The following is a 24,547-nucleotide window of genomic DNA, read 5'->3' as shown; positions in this document are numbered from 1 at the left end:
TATGTGTCACTGACAAGAAAGAAAGAAAAATACCTTTCTTTTTTTGAAGGCTGCTTTGGCTCCAGGTACTGCTTCACAAACACGGCTGATTGCTTCCCTGTGGAGACAGAAAATAAGCTTTATAGGAAATGGATGTGTTGGTTTCTTCATTATATGTTCAAATTGCACTGAAGGGGAATATTTGACAACTTAGTTCTTTATGGCATTCAGTCACAAGTGAAGACCCGATAACTAGTGAGTCAATTCGTTCTTTTCTCACCAGTAAAGATATCATCTCTGATCAGCTTTAAAACAGACTCAATTTTTTTTAAAAATACAACCTGCCAAAAACATTTCCCTACTACCTTCCTGCCCAAATGTGGAATTTTCTCCAAATTTGGATTATTCTGCTCTGAGGTACAATACTCATTTTTGGTTCAAGGTGCAATAACATGAGAACCATCAAGGATAAAAATTGACTCTTTACACCATTGGAGAGCTGGTATATGCTGCACAAGTCTCATTTTTTTTATCCTAGTGAGATATCAGGTCTTAAAACAATGCTACTATTAATTATTAAACACCATTTGAGACCATTTTTAATATTTGTGTTTATTTTGTTTTTTCCCCTAAATTTAGAACATAGAGACGGTTATTTTCCTCCCCCTCTGAGGCTTGTGCAGAGCCAAGCCAGCCTGGTTTCACATAGTATCAAAACTCTCTAAAATATTTCTGCAATCATTTTGCTGCAAAATGTATGTTGTAAAGAAAATAAATGACAGTGTGTTGTGGTGTAAGGATTTTACTGGTATTTGTTCATTATGACCCACATAACTTGTGGCATTACTGTACCACAACAAATATCTTTATATCACCAACATTATGGTTTTTTTCTAATCAGACTTATGTAATTGGTAAATTAATGCTGGCAGGCTAAGTGAAAGAAACATACACTCACGAGGAATTTGAATGAAGAATATGATTGTATTTCAAAATGAAATTTTGCTGATCATGCAGCTGTAAGTGAATGTCTTTAGGCCCTATCGGTTTTAAACAATAGGTCAAATGCAACAACCAAATTGTTAATTCTTGAAAATCCATAAACGTGCATGCACAGTCCTTCTTAGTCATGTTAATATCAGTGTTGTAATGGATGTAGCCTTGATTGATGCAATACATTGTAATGGCTCCACTGGGACTGTTAAAGATAAACTGCAAAATATTGTTTAACAATATTAAATATTGAGGGAGATTTCAAATTATTAACAGAATAGTATGTGTATACTTCCAAATGGACAAATGACATTTATTTTATACAACCAAATATTTTTTTAAATAACAAAATTGGAGGGAACCCACCGCAAACTCGAAAGCCCACAGAGCCAGAAATAACCAAAATCTCAAAGCCAACCTAAAGGATCATTAAAAACCGAAATATTACTTTAATTCTACTCTGACACAATCTGTGTTACTGTTTCAACCCACAGTCTATGTGAATGTATGTGATCAGTGTGCATATGGGAGGGGGTGCACACGTATGTGCAAGCGCACACACAGAGACTGGCCTAACAAATGAAGTTATTGATTTATTATGGAGGAATCAGTAGTGACTCCATAGTTAAGATTGGGGCATGCACTGAAATAAAAATTTGGCCACTTTTGGAGGGGCACTTTCTGTGCCCCCCTTGGCCTGAGGCGCTGGCTCCCCTCTACCCCCCCATAGCCCTGGGGCCTGTGGCGCTCGCTCTCCCCTGATGGCTAGAGGAGCTGGTTCTTCCCCTCCTCCCCCACGGCCCCAGGGCTGGAGGAGCTGGCTCTCCTCTCCTCCCCCTGTGGCCCATGGAGTTGGATCTCCTGCCCTGACCCGGGGCAGGAGGAGCTCACTCTCCCTGCCCCGGAGGAGTTCTGTACCCTGGTTTTGTTGACTGGGGGGGTCGTGCCCCTGCTTGCCCCCCTTGCGCATGCCCCTGGTTAAACTTGTGTGGCACTTCTCACCTAGGGCCCAAACCAATGCACCTGAAGTCAGTGGAAAGACTCCCATTAACTTCAACAGATTTTGGATCAGGCCCTTAAAGCAAGACTAAATCCCTCCATTTCACTGTCCAATGATTGAATTTAGTCTCCAAATCTATCCCAGTTCAGAACCCCGATGAATTTTCTGCAATGTGTTTTGTGTAAAATTGTTACTAACTCTCCCAGATACAGCAGTTAACAATCAGGCCAGCTGGCAAATGACACCTGACATGACTCACAAGCACAGTACAACAAAACATCCCACTCCTAGACATAATCCCTGCACCTCAAACAGAGGCTACTTTTGAAAAAGTAATGTCAGACAGAAAATAATATTTCCCTTGTTCATAACAACTGTTTTCATTAACCCCAGAAAAAGCCAACACATACGTCTATGATCCAATGCTGCCTCCTTAGCCCTGCTGCCCAGCCATGAGCACCCCTGGCTCCTCAGATAGGCTCCCAGCAAGCCCTGGATCCTGCAAAAACAGTGAGGAAGACTGGGTAGCAGCTGGGAGTCCTTCTCCCCAGCCCCTGGCAGGCTTCCCAGACTTACTCCCCATCCCTTCCCAGTGTGCTTCAGAGCAGGTCTGGGCAGTTCTTCAGCTACTCATCCACTCTGACTGCAGAGATACAAACTGTGCTTATCAGGTAAATTTTCCAGCAACTCTCCCTGTCTGCTCTCACAATCTCCCAGCTACTATCAGCAACAGAAGGCGTGGAGGGGACAGGGAGAGTTGCAGGCAAATTTTCCTGACAAGTGCAGCTTGCATCTTTGCATTGGAGACATCTCCATCTCAGATGCTGAGCTGGGGTCGGTACTTCTTTGGTTGCCTGGCCTCTCTGCTGGCCGGCTACTGAGTGTCAAGAGAGGAGCCCTACACTAAGGAAACTCAGTCAATCCATCAGATTGGGACTCCTGCTGGCTACCCTTATCAGGTCTGAAGTTGGGGAAGTGAATGTACTGGAATGAGAGGAAGAAACCTAGCTTGAAGGATTGGCTGGCTGGCTGTATCACCAGCCTCCTGTTGGAACAGCCAGCCAATCGAAGCACTGCACACTTTAGCTGGGAAGTGGATCTGGAAAGGGGGATGGAGGACAGCTGGGGAGCCAAGATGCATATCAGCTTAGGCAGTAATAACACACTGCAGACTTCCAACTGCAGGTACATCTGTCCATAAAACACCTTAACCTTGCTGAGCTTGGAGTTCAGGTTGTGTGTCTGAGTGTGTGAAATGAAAGAGAGTGTGCTGTGGATCTCAGGAGGACAAGAGTGCATTTGGGTGTTATGATATTGAGCTGATAAGACATGTTGAAACTAGTCTGGACCGTAGTATTGTTTTAACTAGTGACTTCCTTGATTTTCAGTAAATACACTAGAGCAACCTCAGTTCTAAAGTTAACAATGGTTTTGGTGGGGATATTAGGAGCTTTGAACGAAATACTAGCTTATCTTTGAAGCATGCTGGTGAAGATAGTGGAGCTGGAGAAGAAGTTCTCCAAGCAATTTTGCCTGTGGAAGACAGGATGGCCCAAAGAAATCTGGGGTCAGCTGCTCAGCAGTGATCCTTACAGCTGCTGCAAAAAGGTGTAGCATTTACTTGGCCCGTAGGCATGCAGGAGCTCACGTACTGAGGTGCTCATATAGATCCCTGATTAGATAAACAGATGAAAGAAAACAGCTTGCTGGTCACCTCCACTTTGGACCTAGGAGGCGGGGAAGAGACGGGGCAGGGCAGGGCAGGAAGAAGCAGGGAGGGGTTGGGGCATTGGAGGAAGGGGTGGAGTGGGGGCAGGGCCTTACCAAAGCTTGGGGGGAGCACCCCCCGGCAGATTAGAAATTAAGCGCCTGTGCCCCAAGGTCTCTGCCAGTCTGAAAAATTCCTTCCTGACCCCAAATATGGCAAATCAGTTAGACTCTGAGTGTGGGTGAGAACCACCAGCCAGACACCTGGGAAATAATTCTCTGTAGTAACTCAGAGCCCTTCTCATCTAGTGTCTCATTTCCAGCCATTGGAGATATTTGCTAACAGCAGTCACAGATGGGCCATATGCCATTGCAACCTCATTATAGCATCCACTCCATAAACTTATCAAGCTCAGTCTTGAAACAAGTTAGGTTTTTTGCCCCCACTACTCCCCTTGGGAAGCTATTCCAGAATTTCACTCCTCTGATGGTTAGAAACCTTCATCTAATTTGAAGTCTAAACTCATTGATGGCCAATTTATAGCCATTTGTTTTTTTGTGCCAGTATTGGCCATTAACTTAAATAACTCCTCTCCCTCCCTGGTGTTTGTTCCTCTGATATATTTATAGAGAGCCATTATATCTCCCCATACCCATCATTTTGTTACACTAAACAAGCCAAACTCCTTAGGTCTCCTCTCATAAGAAACTAGGGGACAGGGATGAGAGGAAGAAACCTATTCCTCTGATCATCCTAGTAGCCCTTCTCTGCATCTGTTCCAGTTTGAATTCGTCTTTCTTAAGCATGGGAGACCAGAACTGTACACAGTATTCCTCATCTGGACAAGGTCTCACTGATGCCTTGTACAATGGTAATAACACTTCCTATCTACTGGAAACATCTCACCTGATGCATGATTGTATTAGACTTTTTTTCACAGCTGCATCACATTGGGGGCTCATGGTCAATCTGTGATTGACCAATACACCGTGGGCTTCTCTTCTGTCACTTCCAACTGATAAATCCCCAGTTTACAGCAAAAATTCTTGTTGGTCCCTAAGTTCATGATCTTGCACTATTAAATTCCATCCCATTTCTATTACACCAAAATTCCTTGTATGATATTCCGGTCCTCCTCTGTATTGGCAATACCTCCCAACTTTGTGTCATCCACAAATTTTATTAGCACACTTTTTGTGCCAAGGGCATTAATGAAAATATTAAATAAGATTGGTCCCAAGACCAGTTCCTAAGGAATTCCACCAATAACCTCCTTCTGCCCTGATAGTGCTCCTTTCAGCATGACTCATTGTAGTGTCCCCTTTAACCAGTTCCTTACCCACCTTTTGATTCTCATATTAATCATCATCCTCGCAATTTTGCACCCACCATTCCCTGTATAGGCACACATCAAACCAGATTAACTGTGCATACAGCTGCTAGTTTGAGCGTGCACTTATCTGACTTGTGCATACAAACACGTATCTGAACAGGAAAATACAGAGGTTTGTGGCACATTTGCATGACTAATCAATTGCATGGACTTTGGAAAAATTGGACATAAATGTAATTTCTTGCTTGATGTGGAAAAGTGGTTTTCAATAATATGTTTAAAACTTTCTGGACCCCATGCTCTTACGGTAACCAGGCACTGATTTCAGCTATGTACAACATAGTGCAGCACTTATCTTGATATCTTGTAAAATTTGTTTCTGTTGCAGACTGCAGTAAGGACCACATACTGAGTTCTAAATCTGGCCCTAAATATTTTCTGCTTTGCAGATGGTCATATCTGAAGTAATTTTCTCAGCACAAAACACACTGTATGTTTTCAGTATAGATTTCAGATGGCAAGTGTATCGAGTGAAATGTTGTCTATATGCAATACTGAATTTCTCCAGTCTTACCTACAGTGCTCCATGATGATCTGACATTATGGTGAGAAAGAAAAGCATGTCTTTCACATTGGCATCATGTTCCATTTAAAAGGCCATAGTCCTGTTGTTTGTTTTTCATAAGTTTAACCATCATACTTTGTGTGCACTTCTAGCTCTAAGGAAGCTGGAAACTGTTTCTTTATTAAACATTTTGTTTTGACAATCACACGAATGTACCCTTGCTTGTTTTATTTTGGATTTTTTAAATTTATTTCACTCCCGCAATTGATTACTTTTTATGAAAAGAGAGTACTGAAGCTATTGTTTTGTGGGAAAAGACAGACATGTAAAAGTTGCATTGACTTTTCAATTGAATTTTAAGAAAAAAACTGGTAGGTCACTTTTGAGACTAGAAACCCTGACCAATTTGCACACACAAAATGACTTGCATGCCACGGCCATAAAACTTGCTGTTTTTTCTCTTGTCTATCCATGTTACCCCATGCTTCCATCTATATCTTTGCCAGCCTAAACAAAGAGACAAACTATTGTATGCAACAAACATTAAATTAATTTACTTAGAAAAAGAACTGCACATTTTTGGACAAATTGTGGAGTCTGCCACTATTTATTTCTGAACACTCTATCTTTGCCAATCCTTTTAATAAACAAATTACATAGCTACCACCTGCCAAGGAGAAAAATGGCCTATATTAAAATTAATATTAACACTTTAATTCTGAATAAATCCCACAGAGGCCAAAAGTAAACTTTCAGAAATATATTTAATAATCAGAATATTTGTTCATTTACAAAACAGGCACAGTAAATTTGAAGTGTTTGAAGTGGTTAAGGGAGGATTAAGAAGCCTTAAAGGCTAGTGCTCACATATTATAGTTAGTGGTGCTTTAAAGGCAGAGAGGCAAACGGGTGGGGTCTGATAGAGGTGAGGATGAAAAAGTAGCTAATGAACATGGAACTGAGAGTATGGAAGAGAATGATGAAAGGACGGTGGACAGGTCTCGTGATATAATGGTGCAATGAATAATCCTGGAGCAGAGCTGCTTGTACAAGGGGTGAAAGGATCTAATGATGTGAACTCACAGAAGAGGAATGTGAACTAGCCTACTTATTCCAGGTCACAGAAAGCATGGAACAGAGGGGAGGATTTATAGAATAAACTGGTGGTGATGAATATGGCAAACAAATTGTGGTAAACTTATACAGCAAGATATAAAGCCATTCCTCTTTTTCTTCCCTTCAGCTTCTCAGTTTGTTTCTTGCAATGTGGGATTCTCTCTATGTGTGATAGATCTGTAAGGGGGAAACAAAAACAAGCTGGCCATTCTATCCTTAACACATTTTATAAACCGTATACACAATCAGGACTGTGTAATCGACTATAATAAGAGAAATACATCTTTGGCAATGATTAGCTACAGAACATAACTTATGGTTAGATATATGTTGAACTACACAATAGTAATTCAAGTGCATTGGCACAATTAATACTCTTGATCTCAGAGTTTTCTATATGCATTTGAAAAGTGTTTTCTAAATTAATGACAGAAGTCAGTGCACTCAAGCCTTAGGCTATTTCAGAGCACCCTGTGTCAACAATTCATGGATGCTTTTTTAATACCTTCACTGCCAAAGATATTTGTTACCCATTGATTTGGTTTAGTGGTGTTCAGTTATTTTCAAACTTCCATAGATGCATATTTATTAAGCAACACACCAGACAGAATATCTTAGAACAACCAGTACTTTTCACTCATGTCAAGCCTTTGTGGGAATCTATTCACATATTTACTAAATTCCACACAAAATGTGAATAAAATGCAGATTTATAAAACCAATGTCTTTAGGCTAATATGAGCTCCAGAAAATCCTACTGTTTTATACACCAGCAGCATAGAGAATTACATATTGTTAAATCCTACTTCTAATAAACTAGTTTAAAAGTGTGATGGTGTTCTGATTTTCAGAAATGTGGAATTGTGCATGCAATTACACACCTAATTTGTATTTATAACCACACAATTTGCATGCACACTGGGTCAGTTTTGCACCTAACTGGCATCTTAGGAGCATACACATCTGATTTTTGTGCACAGCTATGGCAACTGTACATGCCAATTAGACACAGAACTCCATTTTTGTGCACACAGTTGTGTGCATATTTCTGACAATAACACCCTTTATGTTTAAGCATCATACAGACTCTAAAAGCCCTTCCAGTACAAGGAGTAAATTTTCAAACAAGCTTCTAAAAACACCTTTTAGTGTACACAAATAGTGTGTGTGAAAAACCCTGTATTTGCAATAGGGATTCTCTTTTTGGAAGATGAGTTCAGTGATGCCAGCAAACTAAAGGAAGAACCTAAGTCTAGATCCGTTTAGTTAAGAAGGCATAATTCTCTAACCTCCTTTGCAGGCCATTCCAGCATGGCCTCTGGAAGTGTAGACCAGTGGGGAGGACAATGGATTGAGACACAGAAGACATAAACTCTATTCCTAGCTCAGCCATCGGCTCACAGTATGACAGTGGGCATAGGAATTGTCATGAAAGATCAGACCCAAAGTTTGTCTAATCTAGTCCCCTGTCTCTAAGAGCAGACAACACCTGTCACTTCAGAGCCCTTGGTAGGCAGATATGGGATAATCTTTGCCCCAGGTGACTCCCTCATTAATTGCTAGAGATTATTTTAAATCCTGAAGCATGAGCTTTTACAACTCTCCCAAAATCTCTTGGTTTTGGATTAATGATTATAAAACTGGCTAGCCTTATTATTCATATAAATGTCCAATCCCTTCTTTGCTGCCTGATAAGTTCGTGGCCTCAACAACATCTGGTGGCAATGAATTCCACAGACTAATTATGCATGGTGTAAAAAAGTCACTCAGCTTCCCCACACCTTGGTTTTCCCCATGTGTTTGAAGTCCCATGGCCCATCTGCTGTTAAAAATTTGACAGTCTCCTAATTGTCAAATAATGACTCCACAGTTAACTTTGCACTGAAATTTGCCTTTAAAAGCAGGAATAAAACCCCTCTGCTTCACACTAACTACTAAATGAGTCCCCAGTTTTTATCTGTTTTTGCTCCAGTAAAATGTTCAACTTTCAAAATGTATCCCTGAGAAGTCTCACTTCTTTTTGCCTCCCTCTGGCTAAATCCACAGTTGCCATAAACTCCAAACATTACACACACAGACATTTTCATAATATCTCAGAGACAGGACACATTTTGTATTTTATACAGCAGTACAGACACAGTTATTCTTGAACTGAATTTATTTATCTCTGCTAAGAAAAAGCCAACAGAATTGCTCAGGTTCATCAACCTCTTGTCTGATAGATCAGGGTGCAGCTACATCCATAGGAGAGTTGGCAGCTCCACGTCTTTGGCAATTTGGTCTTCAACTCTCCCCCAACCCTGTCCTCTCTGTAGCTCTTTCTTACTCACAGAGGATAGCAGAAGGAGACAGGGAGGGCTGCCCAGGCTTAATAAGTTATCATTATTGTCCACTTTTGTTCATTATTGTTGAACTACCATAGGTCAATCAAATTAATCCAACACTACTGAAAAATGTTTCCATTAATAATAAATTAAAATTAAAGATGCTTACAATGTAAAGCACATTAAAAAGCCTGTTTGTTCCAACACATTTGCATGCTACTTTATGGGAGCTAAATGGGCAGATGTAAATTATTCCCCATCAGTATTTGTTACTCTGTTAAGCATGAGTATCAGGTATTATAAATTATTAGTTATCCGGGTATTATTCATAATTCTGGTGCATATGAGTAACAGTTATTCACCTATTGGGCACATTTCCTAGTATGAAACTCAACAACAATAAATTACTACTTCTACTACTAATCTGCCTTCCATTGAAGGTTCTCAGAGTATGTAAAGCATGGGCTAGACAATGACTTTTGAGTCACAGACCTGAGGAGGGGGCAGTCTGTCTGGAGCTGCACTGCCCCAAGCTCCGCCTTGCATAAAAATGGGGCAGATTGCTCTCCTTCCACAGCCTGCTGTTACAGGTTATGAGCACAGCCCTGTCTCCTCCCTGCCCTGAAAAGGGGAGCACTAGCAAGCAGTCCCTGTGCTCCCCAGAGCTCAGCCCCTGTGTAGCTATTCAAAGGGAGAAAAGCTTCTTGATCATCCCTCTGTCCATGCACGGGTGTGCTGGGGTTACATACAATCTGAGTCTATGTATGACACACCCCCTACAGTACCATCCAGATGGCAAAATCCATGGTCCATTAACCACAGGTGCTTTCCAAGCAAAAGTAATATTTTCCAAGTAGCTGAGGGGTGAGGAGTGGGGAGGAATTCAGTGACTACATAAGACTTATTGTTTGAAATACATGTTACCTAAATTTCTTCATAAGCTATAGTGGAGCCATTTTCCCCTCCCTTCTTCCTTCCTTCTGGGTGATCTTTGCTGGCAATAAGTTTCTGTAAAGAATACAAAATATGTAAAGAAATACTATATGAATTGAAATGTCATCAATATAAATTAGTGGTGGGCCTGAGCCTAGTTCTGTACCTTGGATTTGGATTTTGAATACCTCCTCTCCAAAAGTCGGGGCTGGGGGAATGGATGGAAAAGTGTGTATTTATGGTTTTGGTTCAGCCCCTTATGAAGGTAGGGTCCAACCACAAGATCTGGATCTGGATTGTGAGCAGGGTTCAATACCTTATCCCCACAAAGCTCATGGGGGACTAGGATCTGGATTTGTATTCAGGCCCATCGCTAATATAAGTTATTCCACTCCTGTGATCTACTTATTAACAGAACATGCAACATAATGTTTCACTCAGTATGGTGAGATGTTCTTTCAGATGCTGCATGCACTAAAGTAATTGCACTCAATTAGCTAACAACAACACTGAACATGCAGGCTTGTAATCCAGATACCTGTAGTATGACAAACTGTACATGCAACATAATTATAATTCGGTCCATGCATGCAACATGGTAGCTAAAGCTCATTATAATATAACAAATTTAACAGTAAACACACAGATGTAGACACTTGTGTATTAGATGAACAGTAAACATTGCACGTGTTGCAAAAATATTTTACCTGATTATTTTTTTAATAAAAAGTTTGAGGACACAAATGGGCTGGCCAAAAAACTTTAAAGGTGGCCCCTTTCAGTGGCGATGGTGGAAGGAGTCATGGTGAATTTAGGACCAGTTGCCAGCTGCAGTTAGTTCAGTTGTCTGGCTCCTTCTCTACGTTGAAAATGAAACACTTCTGTTCATCCCGCTGCCCAAGCAAGTTAGCATTACTTCATGTGTGTGCCAAGAATTGCCAATGCATAGTTAATTATGCAATTTGTGGATTCAGTTGGCTTTTATTTTACCATTATCTGTACCTGCTGACACTTCTGCTTGCACTTTCATTTAAACGTTCAAAGATTCATGTGGAGATTACAAAAGAATAGGTACAATACAAGTGACAATACAATAGCACTCTAATTCTCACATTTGTTCTGTAGTAGAAGCCTCTGGCAACTTCATATTTCACAACGATCAAGGAAAAATCTCATTCAACTTATACTTACCTTTTAATTTCTGCATAAGCCATAGCCACAGAATAATATAATACCACCTTTTTCTGGGTAGCACTGAAACTGTTGATACCCTTCTAATAACAGCATGGTAAATGGAAGCATCTGTTCATTGATTTCACTTAAGGAGAAAGTATATTAACTATTAAATATTTAACATTTTAATTTTTAAGAATGATAAACAATTCAAGTTAAGTGTTAGACACACAAAGCGCCAACTGAAACACAGTGAAAATAGCTTACATTTTTCACAAGTGACCTTAAGAGAAGGAAGATCCCTAAGCAAATCATATTTATTCTGGGCCTTCAAAAGGTGCAGCCAGTTTTTCATGTGTTTGTTTTGCCCAAGCATATACTTGGATTTGGGTATCTAAATACCTGGTTAATAATAATAGGGGGGATGATTTTCAATACTTTTTAGGGGATTTGGACACCCAAGTCCCATTAAAATTTCTCATGGGACTTTGGCATCTAAATCCATTAGGCAGCTTTGAAAATCTCAGCCAGTATTATTAATTGTTTGCACTTCTACAGTCCTTTCCATCCAAAGATTTCAGGTGCACTTTACAAGCATTAACTTATTTAGTCTCACAACCCTGTGAGGTCAAAACAGATTAAGTGGTTTGTCCCAGGAGACACCAGAAGCCAGAATCTATAGAACCCAGGATTCTGACTCTCAGTTTTGTGATTTGGCTAAAAAAACCCTTTCTTCCTCTCTGCAAGCATGCATCAATGTAGCAGGTATGCACAAATCTATATGATTTTGCATAGGCAAAAACTTAGATGTGACACATTGTGGGCACAATTTTAAAAGCTGCTTTAGAAATTTTGGCCCTTGAGATCAACAGAACCTCCCAGTGAATTACAACTTTGTTTTCATTTGATTACGGGCAAGACTGTGGAGTCTTTTACAATCATCATGATGAGCACTTATTAGACAAGCCATAGACTTCAATAGGACTATTCATGTGAATAAAAGTTTGCCAGTAGAAGGAGTCACAAACCATCTGGCCCAAAGATAAATTCTATACACCTGAACAATATATATGATCAAATATGACATTTACACAATCTTTTAACCTGACCTCTTGTTTAGGAACTTTATCTCCCTCCCATTCCACCCCATGGTGTTATTTTAATGTGCAATAACTGTGTTACCTATTTAATTTAAATTTTCTGAGCTCTTGGGTTTTGTGCCTCAGATAAAGCTACTCCTTGGCCCCTTTACCTGTGATCATGTCCTCAGGAATCTCTTACCTCTCCTTACTCATTATTGATTTGGAAAAAGACAGGAGGAAGGAATTACAGGGTCAGATTTTTCAAAAGAGCTCATCTCTTTTCACTATGTGGCCACTGATGGTGATTCCTAAATGGGAGCTGAGCTCTTCAGAAATCTGGCCCCAATTGTAAGAACTGAAATCTTTTGAAAATCTGCCCCACAGAGAAGAGGAGTGTGCAATGACAGATATCATGGTACTGCCACGGGAGCAACTGTTGATGTAATGTTAGAAAGGGAGTGACTACGCTACTGTCCGTGCACACATTCATGTGACAAGCCTTCAGCATGGCCACCGGGAAATAGATGTTTCCAGAATCCTGGCAGACTCTGACTGGGCTCATATTCTCAAACTGGACTCCATAGTGCTTACTAAACATTACCTGACGTCAGAAGTTATATCAGGCCAAAGGTGGAGCCATTTCTTCTTTCAAGTCTATAGGATTTGCAAGGAGACCTCACAGCAAAATGGCACCAACTAAAGCAAGAGCAATCCATGCTTACAGCCAGCCAGGAAGGTTGCATTATAACTAGAGGTCCATACATGGATTTGAACTGCTTAGACATTTGAAGCTCAGTGTAGCTTCTCCTGCCAAGAGGAGTGGTGCAGCCACGCTTACACAGCATGACTCTCTGTCCCCTTCCAGTGGCTAGTCATAGAGCAATTTATGGAACCTGGGCTCTTTAGCTCAGGCAGTAAAGGCACCACAGGTCCCAGCTTCAAACCCTGCTGCCGATGATCCACTACACAAGGGTTTTCAAATTTTAAAATGATTCTCACTGGTGAAGGAGCTGCAGAGAAATCAGCTAACAAGCAAGCACTGATAATGCCTCACTTGGCAGGCCCAGTAGCACAGCAGGTATATAACATTTATACAAGAATCAAGGACAGTGATTCAGAGCATTTGGCACTGATTACGGATGAACTATAGAATTACTACAATCCAAGAATAAATGTGACTTATTAGAGACTTCTGTTTTCTATTTGTAAGTGAGGTCAGCAGGAACCAGTTGGTGCATATGTGACATTTTACCATGAAGGTTAAAGCTCAAATGTGAGTTTGGGGAAATATGTCACTTCTTAATCAAACATAAGCTTGTATGATGTGAAATACAAAATTACAAAGTGAGGCAGAGACTGCGTGTGGTGATTGCTTTAACCGCAACCCAAGCCATAGGCATTTCTAATGTCCGTGATTATTTCTAATGTTAGTGAAATGCAGATTCAGGTTCTAGCATCTGATTCAAAGCTCATTCAAAGCTCCAACTGACTTCAGTGGACTTTGGATCAGACCCTATGAATGAATCCGAGGAGTGAGTCTATGTGGCATCATTTTTTTTAAAAAATCAGAAACCCCAAGCAACATAAGGTTTTCTGCCTGCAACTTTTCTTATGTTTTAGAATCATAGAATATCAGGGTTGGAAGGGACCTCAGGAGGTCATCTAGTCAAACCCCCTGCTCAAAGCAGGACCAATCCCCAGACAGATTTTTGCCCTGATCCCTAAATGGCCCCCTCAAAGATTGAACCCCCACCCTGGGTTAAGCAGGCCAATGCTCAAACCACTGAGCTATCCCTCCCCCCACTATAATTGAGAGGGTCACCCTAAACTGAACCTTGCTTGCTAAGCAGGGGGTATATATGGAGATATACCTATCTCATAGAACTGGAAGGGACCTTGAAGGTCATTGAGTCCAGTCCCCTGCCTTCACTAGCAGGACCAAGTCCTGTCCCTGACAGTTGTTTGTTTTAGATGTGGTCAAAATAATATGAGCCAAGGAAGTGCCCAGCATGTGATCAGCTATGCTACAACTTCAACAGAAAAATGTCATTTTCTAAATGTATGTTTCACAGTTAAAGCCAAAAAATAACCATGAGCTCAGAGAACACTGAAGCAGTGACATTTTGCATGTAAAAATGACTGCAGATTATACTGCTTTCTGATTGGCAAATAAAGGTTGAGTTTTAGGGGCAGAGTGAGTCTTTAAACTAGTTACTGGAGAAAAAGGCAATGCTAAACCAAGGAAAGTGTATACCAAAAAACAAGTGCTTCATATTCAGATATAAAATACCAAAGCAAGTAACTATTACAAATTGTTTTATAAGCCAGTGTCACTTAACTTTCGAAGTGGTAAGTACAAATGTGCCACCTGTGTCAGAACTAAAATTCTGTCTGGCATGAAGTCACTTAAAAAAGGCCATTATTGTGAATACTGGAGAAACACATGCAGAGAGACCATGGAGACAGCTTACAAGAAATATTCTCAAATGTCTTCTAAGGCTTAGAATGTTTGACACGAAAATACAATGTTCTGTCATCTCTCTCTCTCTCTCTATTCCCCTCATCATCATAGTATCTGAGCACCCAGTTAAAGGACTCATAGGGTATGCCTACACTGCAGCTGGGACTGGGAGCAAGCCTCCCAGTCCGGGTAGACAGACTCATGTTACTTCAGCTTAAGCCAGCATGCTAAAAATTGCAGTGCAGAAGTTGTGGCTCTGGCGAAAACTCCGGCTAGCCACCTGAGCTCAGACACGGAGGATCGGATGGGCTTGAGAGTTCGAGTCACAACATCATACTGCTACTTTTAGTGGGCTTCCAACTGCAGTGCAGTCATACCCATGGGGGCAACTCAAAGCTGGTGCACACAGGTGCAACTCTCTTAAGTCAGTGAAATTACACCCATGTACAAGAGCTCTGAATCTGGTCCATGGAATCTACAAGAATGACATCCAAGCACGAGAGGTATTAGTTTCATAACAGATTCATCATGTCTTCTTTGATTGAGATAGACGACTAGAAACTGGGAGGTGTTTTCCAGAATCACCCTTCACAACCCATCTCCCTGAATTCAAAAAGACAACAGTCTTCTCCACTAATCCCATTTTATATTTTTCTTTTCAAACAGAATGGTTTATTGCCATGGATCTGTGACACCTGATTTGGCTATGGTTTTTGGAAGCTGTACTGTCCAAATGCTAGAAGATACCGGCATCTTGCCACATTGGAGGCCTGATTCAAAGTGAATGGGATCAGGCCCTAAAACTAGAATGTATACAAACAAACATTTGCTGTATTTCTCCTAAAGAGTTTCTTTATAAATAAAATTATTCATGGATAATGTTTTAAAAGAAGTATAATCTTTTAGTGATGAATTTAAAAAAATGCTGTGCTTACAAATTCTAATGTCTACCCAGTATATGTTTACTATTTATTATGGATTGTCCAGAAAGAATAATAGGCTTGTATTTGTTTCTATTGCCATTCTACTGATTTCTTTCCATTTATATTTTCTGTACTATAGATTTTTTAATTTAAAAAAATATTAACCCTTCTTTTGTGTGGTTTCAGAAGGAAAAATTTAAAATATATACACAGAAAATTCCTAAGGCTTTTTAGCATTTCAAGCATTGAGGCCCCAATTCAGCAGTCCATCCCTATTCAGTGAAGTATTAAGTATTTGTTTAACGGTAAGCACATGCTAAATTTCATTTACTTCAATGGGACTTAAGCACGTACCTAAACAAGTGCTTTGCTGAACAGGAATGTACTTAAGCAGATGCTTAAATGCTATGCTGAATTGGGGCCTGAAAGGGCAGAAGAACAGGCAGAAAATACTCCGTAAGTTCCTTTGGAGCTACACTGATATAAGATGCCCACTTTTAAATGCAAGATATAAGAATGGGCCCGAAGAGTCTAAACATTCAGTTACATATTTGCTCTTCTCCAATCATATGCTTGACTGTTTGAAGATAATACAAGAGTTAACTATGTGAATTTATTTGCAAAAAGTCTTACCTTGTAATCTGTGTTCTTGTATTGAAGTCAAGAGATCTCATTGAGCGTAAGACCTCTATACACCCCAAGTACTGCAGGAAGAAAGAAAAGTTATAAAGTATGTATTATACACATTGCTGAGCTCTAGGAGAAGAAACAATTAATCAAGAAAAGTTATTGTGCAATCTTTGTTTTACATCTGATTTATCATTTGTAAGCTAGCTTTTCATAATTAGGTTCTCTGGGTCACAGGGTTCTTCTACAAATACTGCATTTTATTTACAATTTAGGTATATGTCAACATACCTTTTTATGCCTAATCTCATCTTAATACACAGTACATAATGTACTGCTTAGTAGTTCATTCACATTCATATTCTTTACTAGGCTTGAAGATATTCAAAGAAATACAAATAATATCAATATAAAAAGGGGTTAAATTGAAAAATATGCCAAGCTATTGTCATGTCTATCATCAATTTGTTATAAACAAATCCATATATTACGGGCCAGATGATCAAAAAGTCAGGCATTCAATTGCATGTAACTACACCCCAAATCAGATATTTGAAAGAGTAAATGGTCAGTGAGAAAAACAATTGAGTATTTGCATGTGCAAACATCTGGTCTGCACATGCAATTGCAATAAGTGGATGTGCACATTATCTGCCCTTCCCCAAACTCCTATCTTATGGTCACAGATATGGGGTTCTTTATAAAGCAGATGATGTGAAAAGCAACATGTTAACCCTTTAATCAACTGCTTGTAAATTCAGTTCAGAAAACCCCTGAAAAGACATATGGACAGCCGTCTATCTATTGTTCTAAAGATAATCCTGCAAAATTAGAAATATCTTACTCAAGCAGATTCTAGCACATGGCTGTCTGAATGCAATCTGCCTTGCTGTCGTGTTAAAAAAAAATCTAACTGCAAAAATAAAACGGGTGGAATTCGAAAATGTTCTAGGAAATGGTCATGCCAAGCAGATCACTTTCAGACAAATGCAAAAAAGTATTATTGACTTGATTGAAAGCAAAGCATGTAATTGTACATGAAAACTCTCCAAATTATTATAAGCCCACATCAGGTATTTCCATGTGCAAGTGACCAGTTAGACATAGATGCTCTGATTCTCCATTAGGTCCAACCTCTATCCCACCAGTGGAAGACTGAGCATGACAGAACTCAGTTCTACCACAACTCCACCTTGCCCCACACCAATATGACTCTTCCTCCTGCTTACGCTAGGAGTGCAAAGGGAGCAGGGGTGGGAGATGGCTATAAATTCCCCCTACGCAGGGGGAATTATCCACTGCATATCTCTGGCCAGTTTAAAGCTACTTTGCACAAGCAGTAAAGTGGCCTTAGCAGACTGGAGAATGCACTTCTATAATTAGTTATTTGCGTGAACAAATACCTCCTCAGCACATGGACATTAGGTGCACGATTATCCACTGGACTTTTTGAAAATCAAGCCATACAAAATACATAGTTAAAGAGAGAGATCTATAGATAACAGGCCTGATCCTTCGCTCTAGTACATTGTTTTTACACCAGTGTAACTCCAATGAAGTCAACTGAGGTATGCTGGTGTTAAACTGGTGTAACAAAGTAGAGAATTAGACCAGCATTCTTTGGAATAATGGATAGATGGGTGTCCCAAAGTCTAATCAAGAATTTTTTTGTACTGAAGTTATGAATTTCTGATTAAATGATTATTATGTTGTAGGGCTGTCGATTAATCGCAGTTAACTCACGTGATTAACTCAAAAACATTAATCGCAATTAAAAAAATTAATCACAATGAATCGCACTGTTAAACAGTAGAATATTTAATACATTTAAATTGGTATTTTTTGATGTTTTTCTACATTTTCAAATATATTGATTTCTATTACAACACAGAATACAAAGTGTACAGTGTTCATTCTATATTATTATTTTTATTACAAATATTTGCACTGTAAAAATGATAAACAAAAGAAATAGTATTTTCCAATTCACTTCATACAAGTACTGTAGCCCAATCTCTTTATCGTGGAAGTGTAACTTACAAACACAGATTTTTTTTTGTTACATAACTGCACTCAAAAACAAAACAATGTAAAACTTTAGAGCCTACAAGTCCACTCAGTCCTACTTCTTGTTCAGCCAATCACTAAGACATACAAGTTTGTTTACATTTATGGAAGATACTTTTGCTTGTTTCTTATTTACAATGTCACCTGAAAGTGAAAACAGGTGTTCGCATGGCACTTTTGTAGTAGGTGTTGCAAGGTATTTATGTGCCAGATATACTAAACATTCACATGCCCCTTCAAACTTTGGCCACCATTCCAGAGGACATGCTTCCATGCTGATGATGCTTGTTAAAAAAATAATGTGTTAATTAAATTTGTGACTGAACTCCTTGGGGGAGAATTATATGTCTCCTGATCTGTTTTACCCACATTCTGCCATTTATTTCATGTTATAGCAGTCTCGGATGATGGCCCAGCACATGTTCATTTTAAGAACACTTTCATAGCAGATTTGACAAAATGCAAAGAAGATACCAATGTGAGATTTCTAAAAATACAGCACTTGACCCAAGGTTTAAGAATATGAAGTGCCTTCCAAAATCTGAGAGGGACGAGGTGTTCCTGTTCATGGGTTCATGTTCGTGTGCAGCATGCTTTCAGAAGTCTTAAAAGAGCAACACTCCGATGCAGAAACTACAGAACCTGAACACCAAAAAAGAAACTCAACCTTCTGCTGGTGGCATCTGACTCAGATGATGAAAATGAACATGCGTCGGTCCGCTCTGCTTTGGATCGTTATCAAGCAGAACCCATCATCAGCATGGACGCATGTCCTCTGGAATGGTGGTTGAAGCATGAAGGGACATATGAATCTTTAGTGCATCTGGCATGTAAATATCTTGTGATGCCAGCTACAAAAGTGCCATGTGAACGCCTGTTCTCACTTTCAGGTGACATTGTAAAAAAAGAAGCGGGCAGCCTTATCTCCTGCAAATTGTAACCAAACTTTTTTGTCTGAGTGATTGGCTGAACAAGAAGTAGGACTGAGTGGACTTGTAGGCTCTAAAGTTTTACATTGTTTTATTTTTGAGTGCAGGGTTTTTTTGTACATAATTCTACATTTGTAAGTTCAACATTTGTGATAAAGAGATTGCCCTACAGTACTTGTATTAGGTGAATTAAAGAATACTATTTCTTTTGTTTTTTTACAGTGCAAATATTTGTAATAAAAATAAATATAAAGTGAGCACTGTACACTTTGTATTCTGTGTTGTAATTGAAATCAATATAATTGAACACATAGAAAACATCCAAAAATATCTAAACAAATGATATTCTATTATTGTTTAACCACGCAATTGATCATGCGATTAATCGTGATTAATTTTTTTAATTGCTTGACAGCCCTATTATGTTGCTTTTTACATTATCTGGAATCTTGACAAAGTGTCTTATAAAGGAGCATACAAGTTTAGAGAGTTTCTTGTTTGTTTTCATATGTCCAGCATATATTGTCTTTTAATTTATCTCTATAAAAGGTTATTGGAGTCATTATATCTTGGAGTAAAATTAAAGATGGAGTAAAATGAAAGATTGAGTGACTACTGTGAGTTAGTTGATTTTCTGTTGTTGTAGTATAAGAAACTACAGTTTGGGGGATAGATTTGTTTCAATATCTATTTTTTGTACCATTACACTTCCCTTGTATCTCACCTTCTGGTTTTTGAAGTTTGTAAAATCTTGATGCAAAAGGCGTCAGCAAATATGAAGCCAAACTTTAAAGGTCAGATCCTCAGTTGTTTTAAACGAGCACAGCTCTACAGAAGTTAGTGGAGTTACACTGATTTACACGAACTGAGGATCTGGCCTAACCACCTAAAATTAAAAATGCAAAATATATTTGAGAGACCAACTGCATGTTTCTGCAGGTGCCATTACCTGTTTGTATCCACATATTTTGCATGTGCAACCCAGGCACCTACAACAACATTTTCAGGCTTTAGACCATAAAGTTAAGATGCTAAATTTATATTTAGGTACCTCTGTAGGTGGCCTGATTTTCCTGGGGGCTGAACACCTAAAGCCCATTCAAGTAATCAGCTGATCTCAATGAAGCTATGCCAATATACATCAGCTGAAGATCTTTGGTGCAGCATATTGAGGAGTGTCTGGAATTATTTAGAATCAAACTCTGAGAGGTAAATTAACAAGCACACACGCACACGGCACTGTAGGAATAAACAACAATAAAGTAGTGTACCTTACTTTAATGGAATTGTTTTTCTATTTTCTACAAATTATGCCTGATGATTCTACAATACGCTGATGATTACCTGTTTATAAATACCTAAAAGGGAAAATCTAGAAAGAAGACTGTGGACTTTTCATGAATCATGGAAAACCAGCATGGTAATACAAAATCATGGGGGCTACTAAAAGCAAAATGGTAAGACTTGCAGTATTCCCTATGTATCTAAGCTAAGATGGCAACTCAAAAAAAATTTTTTTAGATCAGAAGATGCCAACCCTTAAACATCACATGTTTTCAAGTAACAAGATGGCTGTAAATACTAACTGCCACCAGAAAGTACAGATAAAGTCCCAAGAGCCAACAGCAGGACGTATGTACATCTCATATGTTGTCATCCTCAAATCACTCCCCAACACTAATACTGACCGCTGAGAAATATCCACTTGAAATATACATACAAGGATCCACCAAAAGATAAATATAGTTAACTTAACAAAAAAACACATACATTCATTTATTTTAATTTGTACTCTCATTCACTGAAAAGAGTAACCTATCTTTTGCTCCTGGCACTCCATGAAACACTTAAAAATGCAGTTATAAAAACAGACTACTCCTGTAACCTCCATCCTTCACCCAATACTTAGCAGCTAAAACATACTGATAACCTTAACAAGCTTCCACCAGAGTCTTACCAATACCTCACAACTCAGGAAAACTCGTAGGGCTTGCAGCACATTCTGGAGTAAGATTATTCTGGACTAGCACAGAGCACGTTCCAAAACTATGGGACTTTTGTGAACAATGCAATGCTGGCTGATCCCTCTGTCAAGCAACTGTGGCAGTTTGGCCTGGAGAAAGAAGCAGTCTTTCCAATAGGTAGGTTCCAATCCACTTAGGGTTTTGTAAATCAAAATCAACACCTTAAATTCTACCCAGTACCTAGAAGGTAGCCAGTACAGATCCCAAAACATGGCTTCTCATGTTGCTAGAAAGATGTATCCATTAGCAAGCAAGATGCTGAATTCTAAACAAGCTGTAATTTCTGGATAGATTTTAAAGAGTGGCCATATGTCTCAGAGAACTTCTTTCAGGCCACCTGAAGTATCCCTTTCTTACATCAATGTTATTTTTTAAATAACTAGAAAATGTTTAGTCAAGACTTATTGCTAGACAGGATAGAAATTTTTCTGTGTTTACAGGGAACAAACGGTACCATGGAATGAGTGTTCAGTGTAATCAAGTGTTTATAGTGAAGAGAAAAGTCGAAAAGTGTAAGCACTATCAGCCAGTTTTTGCTCAAAGGGAATGTTAAAAATTATTGTTCAGTGTTTCAAAGTAGGCTTATTCATCACACTACATTTCTGGAAGAAATCCTCCACGCCAAGAAATAGGCACATGTTACTGTTGAGTCAGAATCTGGCATTAGAAATACCAACATTGTTAATAAAAATGTACAAAGATGTAGCCCCACGTAGAGTGGATTGCAACATTCTAGTCTGGCAGTGACAAAGGCATGGATGACAGGTGCAACATCTGCATCCGAAAGAAATACCAGAGCCTCCTGGCCATATATAGATGAAAAAAGCTTACCTGCCCATAGCTGCTACTGGATTTTCGAATAGCAGGTGGGAGTCCAGGCAGATTCAGGGCCGGTGCAACCCATTAGGCGACCTAGGCGGTCGCCTAGGGCACTAGCATTTGGGGGGCGGCATTTCGGGTCCTTCGGCGGCGACCGGATCTTCGGCCGCCCCGGTCGTCGTCAGCATTTAGGCGGAGGGAGCTGGGGGGGGGGGCCACCTGCAGCAAATAAGGGGGGGCAGCACGCAGGGGAACTCCCCGCCCCAGCTCACCTCTGCTCCGCCTCCTCCCCTGACCACGCTGCCCCGCTCTGCTTCTCTCCCTCCCAGGCTTGCAGCGCCAAACAGCTGATTGGTGCCGCAAGCCTGGGAGGCGGGAGAAGTGGAGCAGCGACGGCATGCTCGGGGAGGAGGCGGAGCAGAGGTGAGTTGGGGCATGGAGCTGCCGCACGGCTCCCCGGGCCGGGGGGAGCTGCCGCAGGAGGGGCTGCTGCAGGGGGGTGGGCGCCTCAGGGCGGAGGGGGGGAGCTGCCACGGGGCGGGGCGCCTTAGGGCGGGGGGGGGGCAGAGAGCTGCCACAGAGCTCGCGGGGGGGGGGGGCGCAAGGTGGAAGTTTCACCTAGGGCGTGAAACATCCTTGCATCCGCCCTGGACAGACTACTATATTACACAACTCTCTCACAAATGTTGAGCAAACCCCTTCAATCAGTCCGAAACAGGGTTAGAACGCCCATCCTCCGCAGCTGAGCTACTGGGACATCAATACCTAGCTCACCGGTACTATACAGGTCTTCCTAATGAGCTAAAATGGACTAGCAACATTTGCTTAACAAGATGATTGTCATCAGTGAAGTCCCATAGCTCATGACATTACAGATTGTACCAACAGTACATAGCACCATGGACAAACTATGTCAGAGATAGCATGGTTGTGTTAGCAAATAAGACGTGCACCTGCCATGTATAGCCTTTAAGTAACCCAGTGCCTTCAGATCCTAACACATGTAAAGGCTGATATAGTTTTTGTGTAAACTACTGACGATAGCTCGGTGGTGAAGTAGCCTCAATGTTCTTGGATTCTGGGTTGAAATTCATCTAATATTTGAAAGAAGAATGGTCTAAAATATATTGGAACATACTCTGTAATAAGCCCACTAGAAGCACAAGTTCTTGATGCTCAGGCTTAAAGTATATTTCTATTTTGTAAATAGAAAACTATGTAAAAATGGCACATACGTACTCACCACATCTGTTCCTTGTGTGTAGTCAAAGTGATATCACTTGACTTTCATTATTAAATTGAGTTTGTGCTGCATTTTACTCTTCTTAGTACTACACAATATGACTAAGAGTGAATGAACAGGATTTGGTTCCTGTTTGTGCATCAACAAGATTGTTCACTAAATTCTAGCTGCAGGGACCATCGTTAATAGCTAAAAGGCAATGGGGTTGTGAAAATGTCACTAAAGGGGCGGTGCATAATCTGAAAACAATAGGATTATACATGTGTAACTCAGGGAATAATTTAAAGGCTACAGGGTTGACCAGGTGTAACTGAGAGCCTAATTTGGGCAGTATACATTTTACAACTGGTGTTGATACATGATCATAAAAGAACCCAGACTGATTCTCAGGTCCCAGGTTGAGTTTCCAGGGTTGGCAGTTACAAACATCTTGTATAATGAGCATATTTGTACTTGACATCATTGAGAAACAATAAGCTTACTGCCCTGCAATGCCATTTTTACAATCTCTTTTCATAGTACAACTGCACTTAAAGTGCATCCTGCCTAGACCACCACCAAGGAAGCATAGTCAACAGGTTGCTACCCTTTTAGTACTCAAGCCACAAAGCTATTTTGGTAATTAATGTTTTTAAATTGTTGTTTTAACTGAACATTTATTCTGTTGAGCAGCTCACTAATTTGCACTGATGGCAATTGGAAAATACATTGCAAGTGACTGAATTTAGCCAATTAGTAAGAACAGATCATAAAAAAGTAGAGATAATGCATCACAAAATACATTTGGTCATTTACTTCACAAGCAGAGCATAGCTTAATTTCAAATATTTATGATACTTCATAGCATATCTTTCTAGTAAACTCTGTATTTGTAAAACTAATGATGTCTTAGTCACATAACCCTTCTATAGCAATTGCTATTAAACTTTTGTGGAGAATTAGGGGGAAATCACTGATTTCTGTATTTTGAGACACTTCTCAGGTTATACAATCCATGCCAAAGCATAGTCCTAGGCCTGGTGACTGACAGCTTGTTGGGAACCTCAGAAGACTGGGCCTTCAAAGATATGGTAACAAGCCACTAGGCAGTGTTTGTCTAAAGAAACACAGTACCAATATATCCGTTGACAGTTTTGATGGCAATAATATTGGAAATGGATTTCTAGGATTTGAAATAATTAGCAAAAGAGGTGACCTGTTTTGTTATTCCTTGCAGGGTATTTTGCTCTACTTATAAAAATAGATACC

General features: G+C 39.9%; 1 protein-coding gene across 1 annotated transcript in view; it reads right to left on the bottom strand.

Moving 5' to 3' along the window:
• The window catches only part of SHC3 (SHC adaptor protein 3), a 76,277-nt gene that overhangs the window by 32,296 nt on the left and 19,434 nt on the right, over positions 1-24,547 (bottom strand). Inside the window, exons 2-3 of the mRNA XM_065406404.1 lie at positions 16,224-16,294; positions 34-97 (exon numbers count right to left, since the gene is read on the bottom strand). Of these exons, the coding sequence (XP_065262476.1) occupies positions 34-97; positions 16,224-16,294 (135 nt within the window). The remainder of the gene's footprint in view (positions 1-33; positions 98-16,223; positions 16,295-24,547) is intronic.

The sequence above is a fragment of the Emys orbicularis genome, chromosome 6 (assembly GCF_028017835.1).
Source record: "Emys orbicularis isolate rEmyOrb1 chromosome 6, rEmyOrb1.hap1, whole genome shotgun sequence".
NCBI lineage: Eukaryota > Metazoa > Chordata > Testudines > Emydidae > Emys > Emys orbicularis.
Note: the sequence above shows the minus strand (reverse complement) of the source record. Positions and strands in the feature narration are given on the sequence as shown.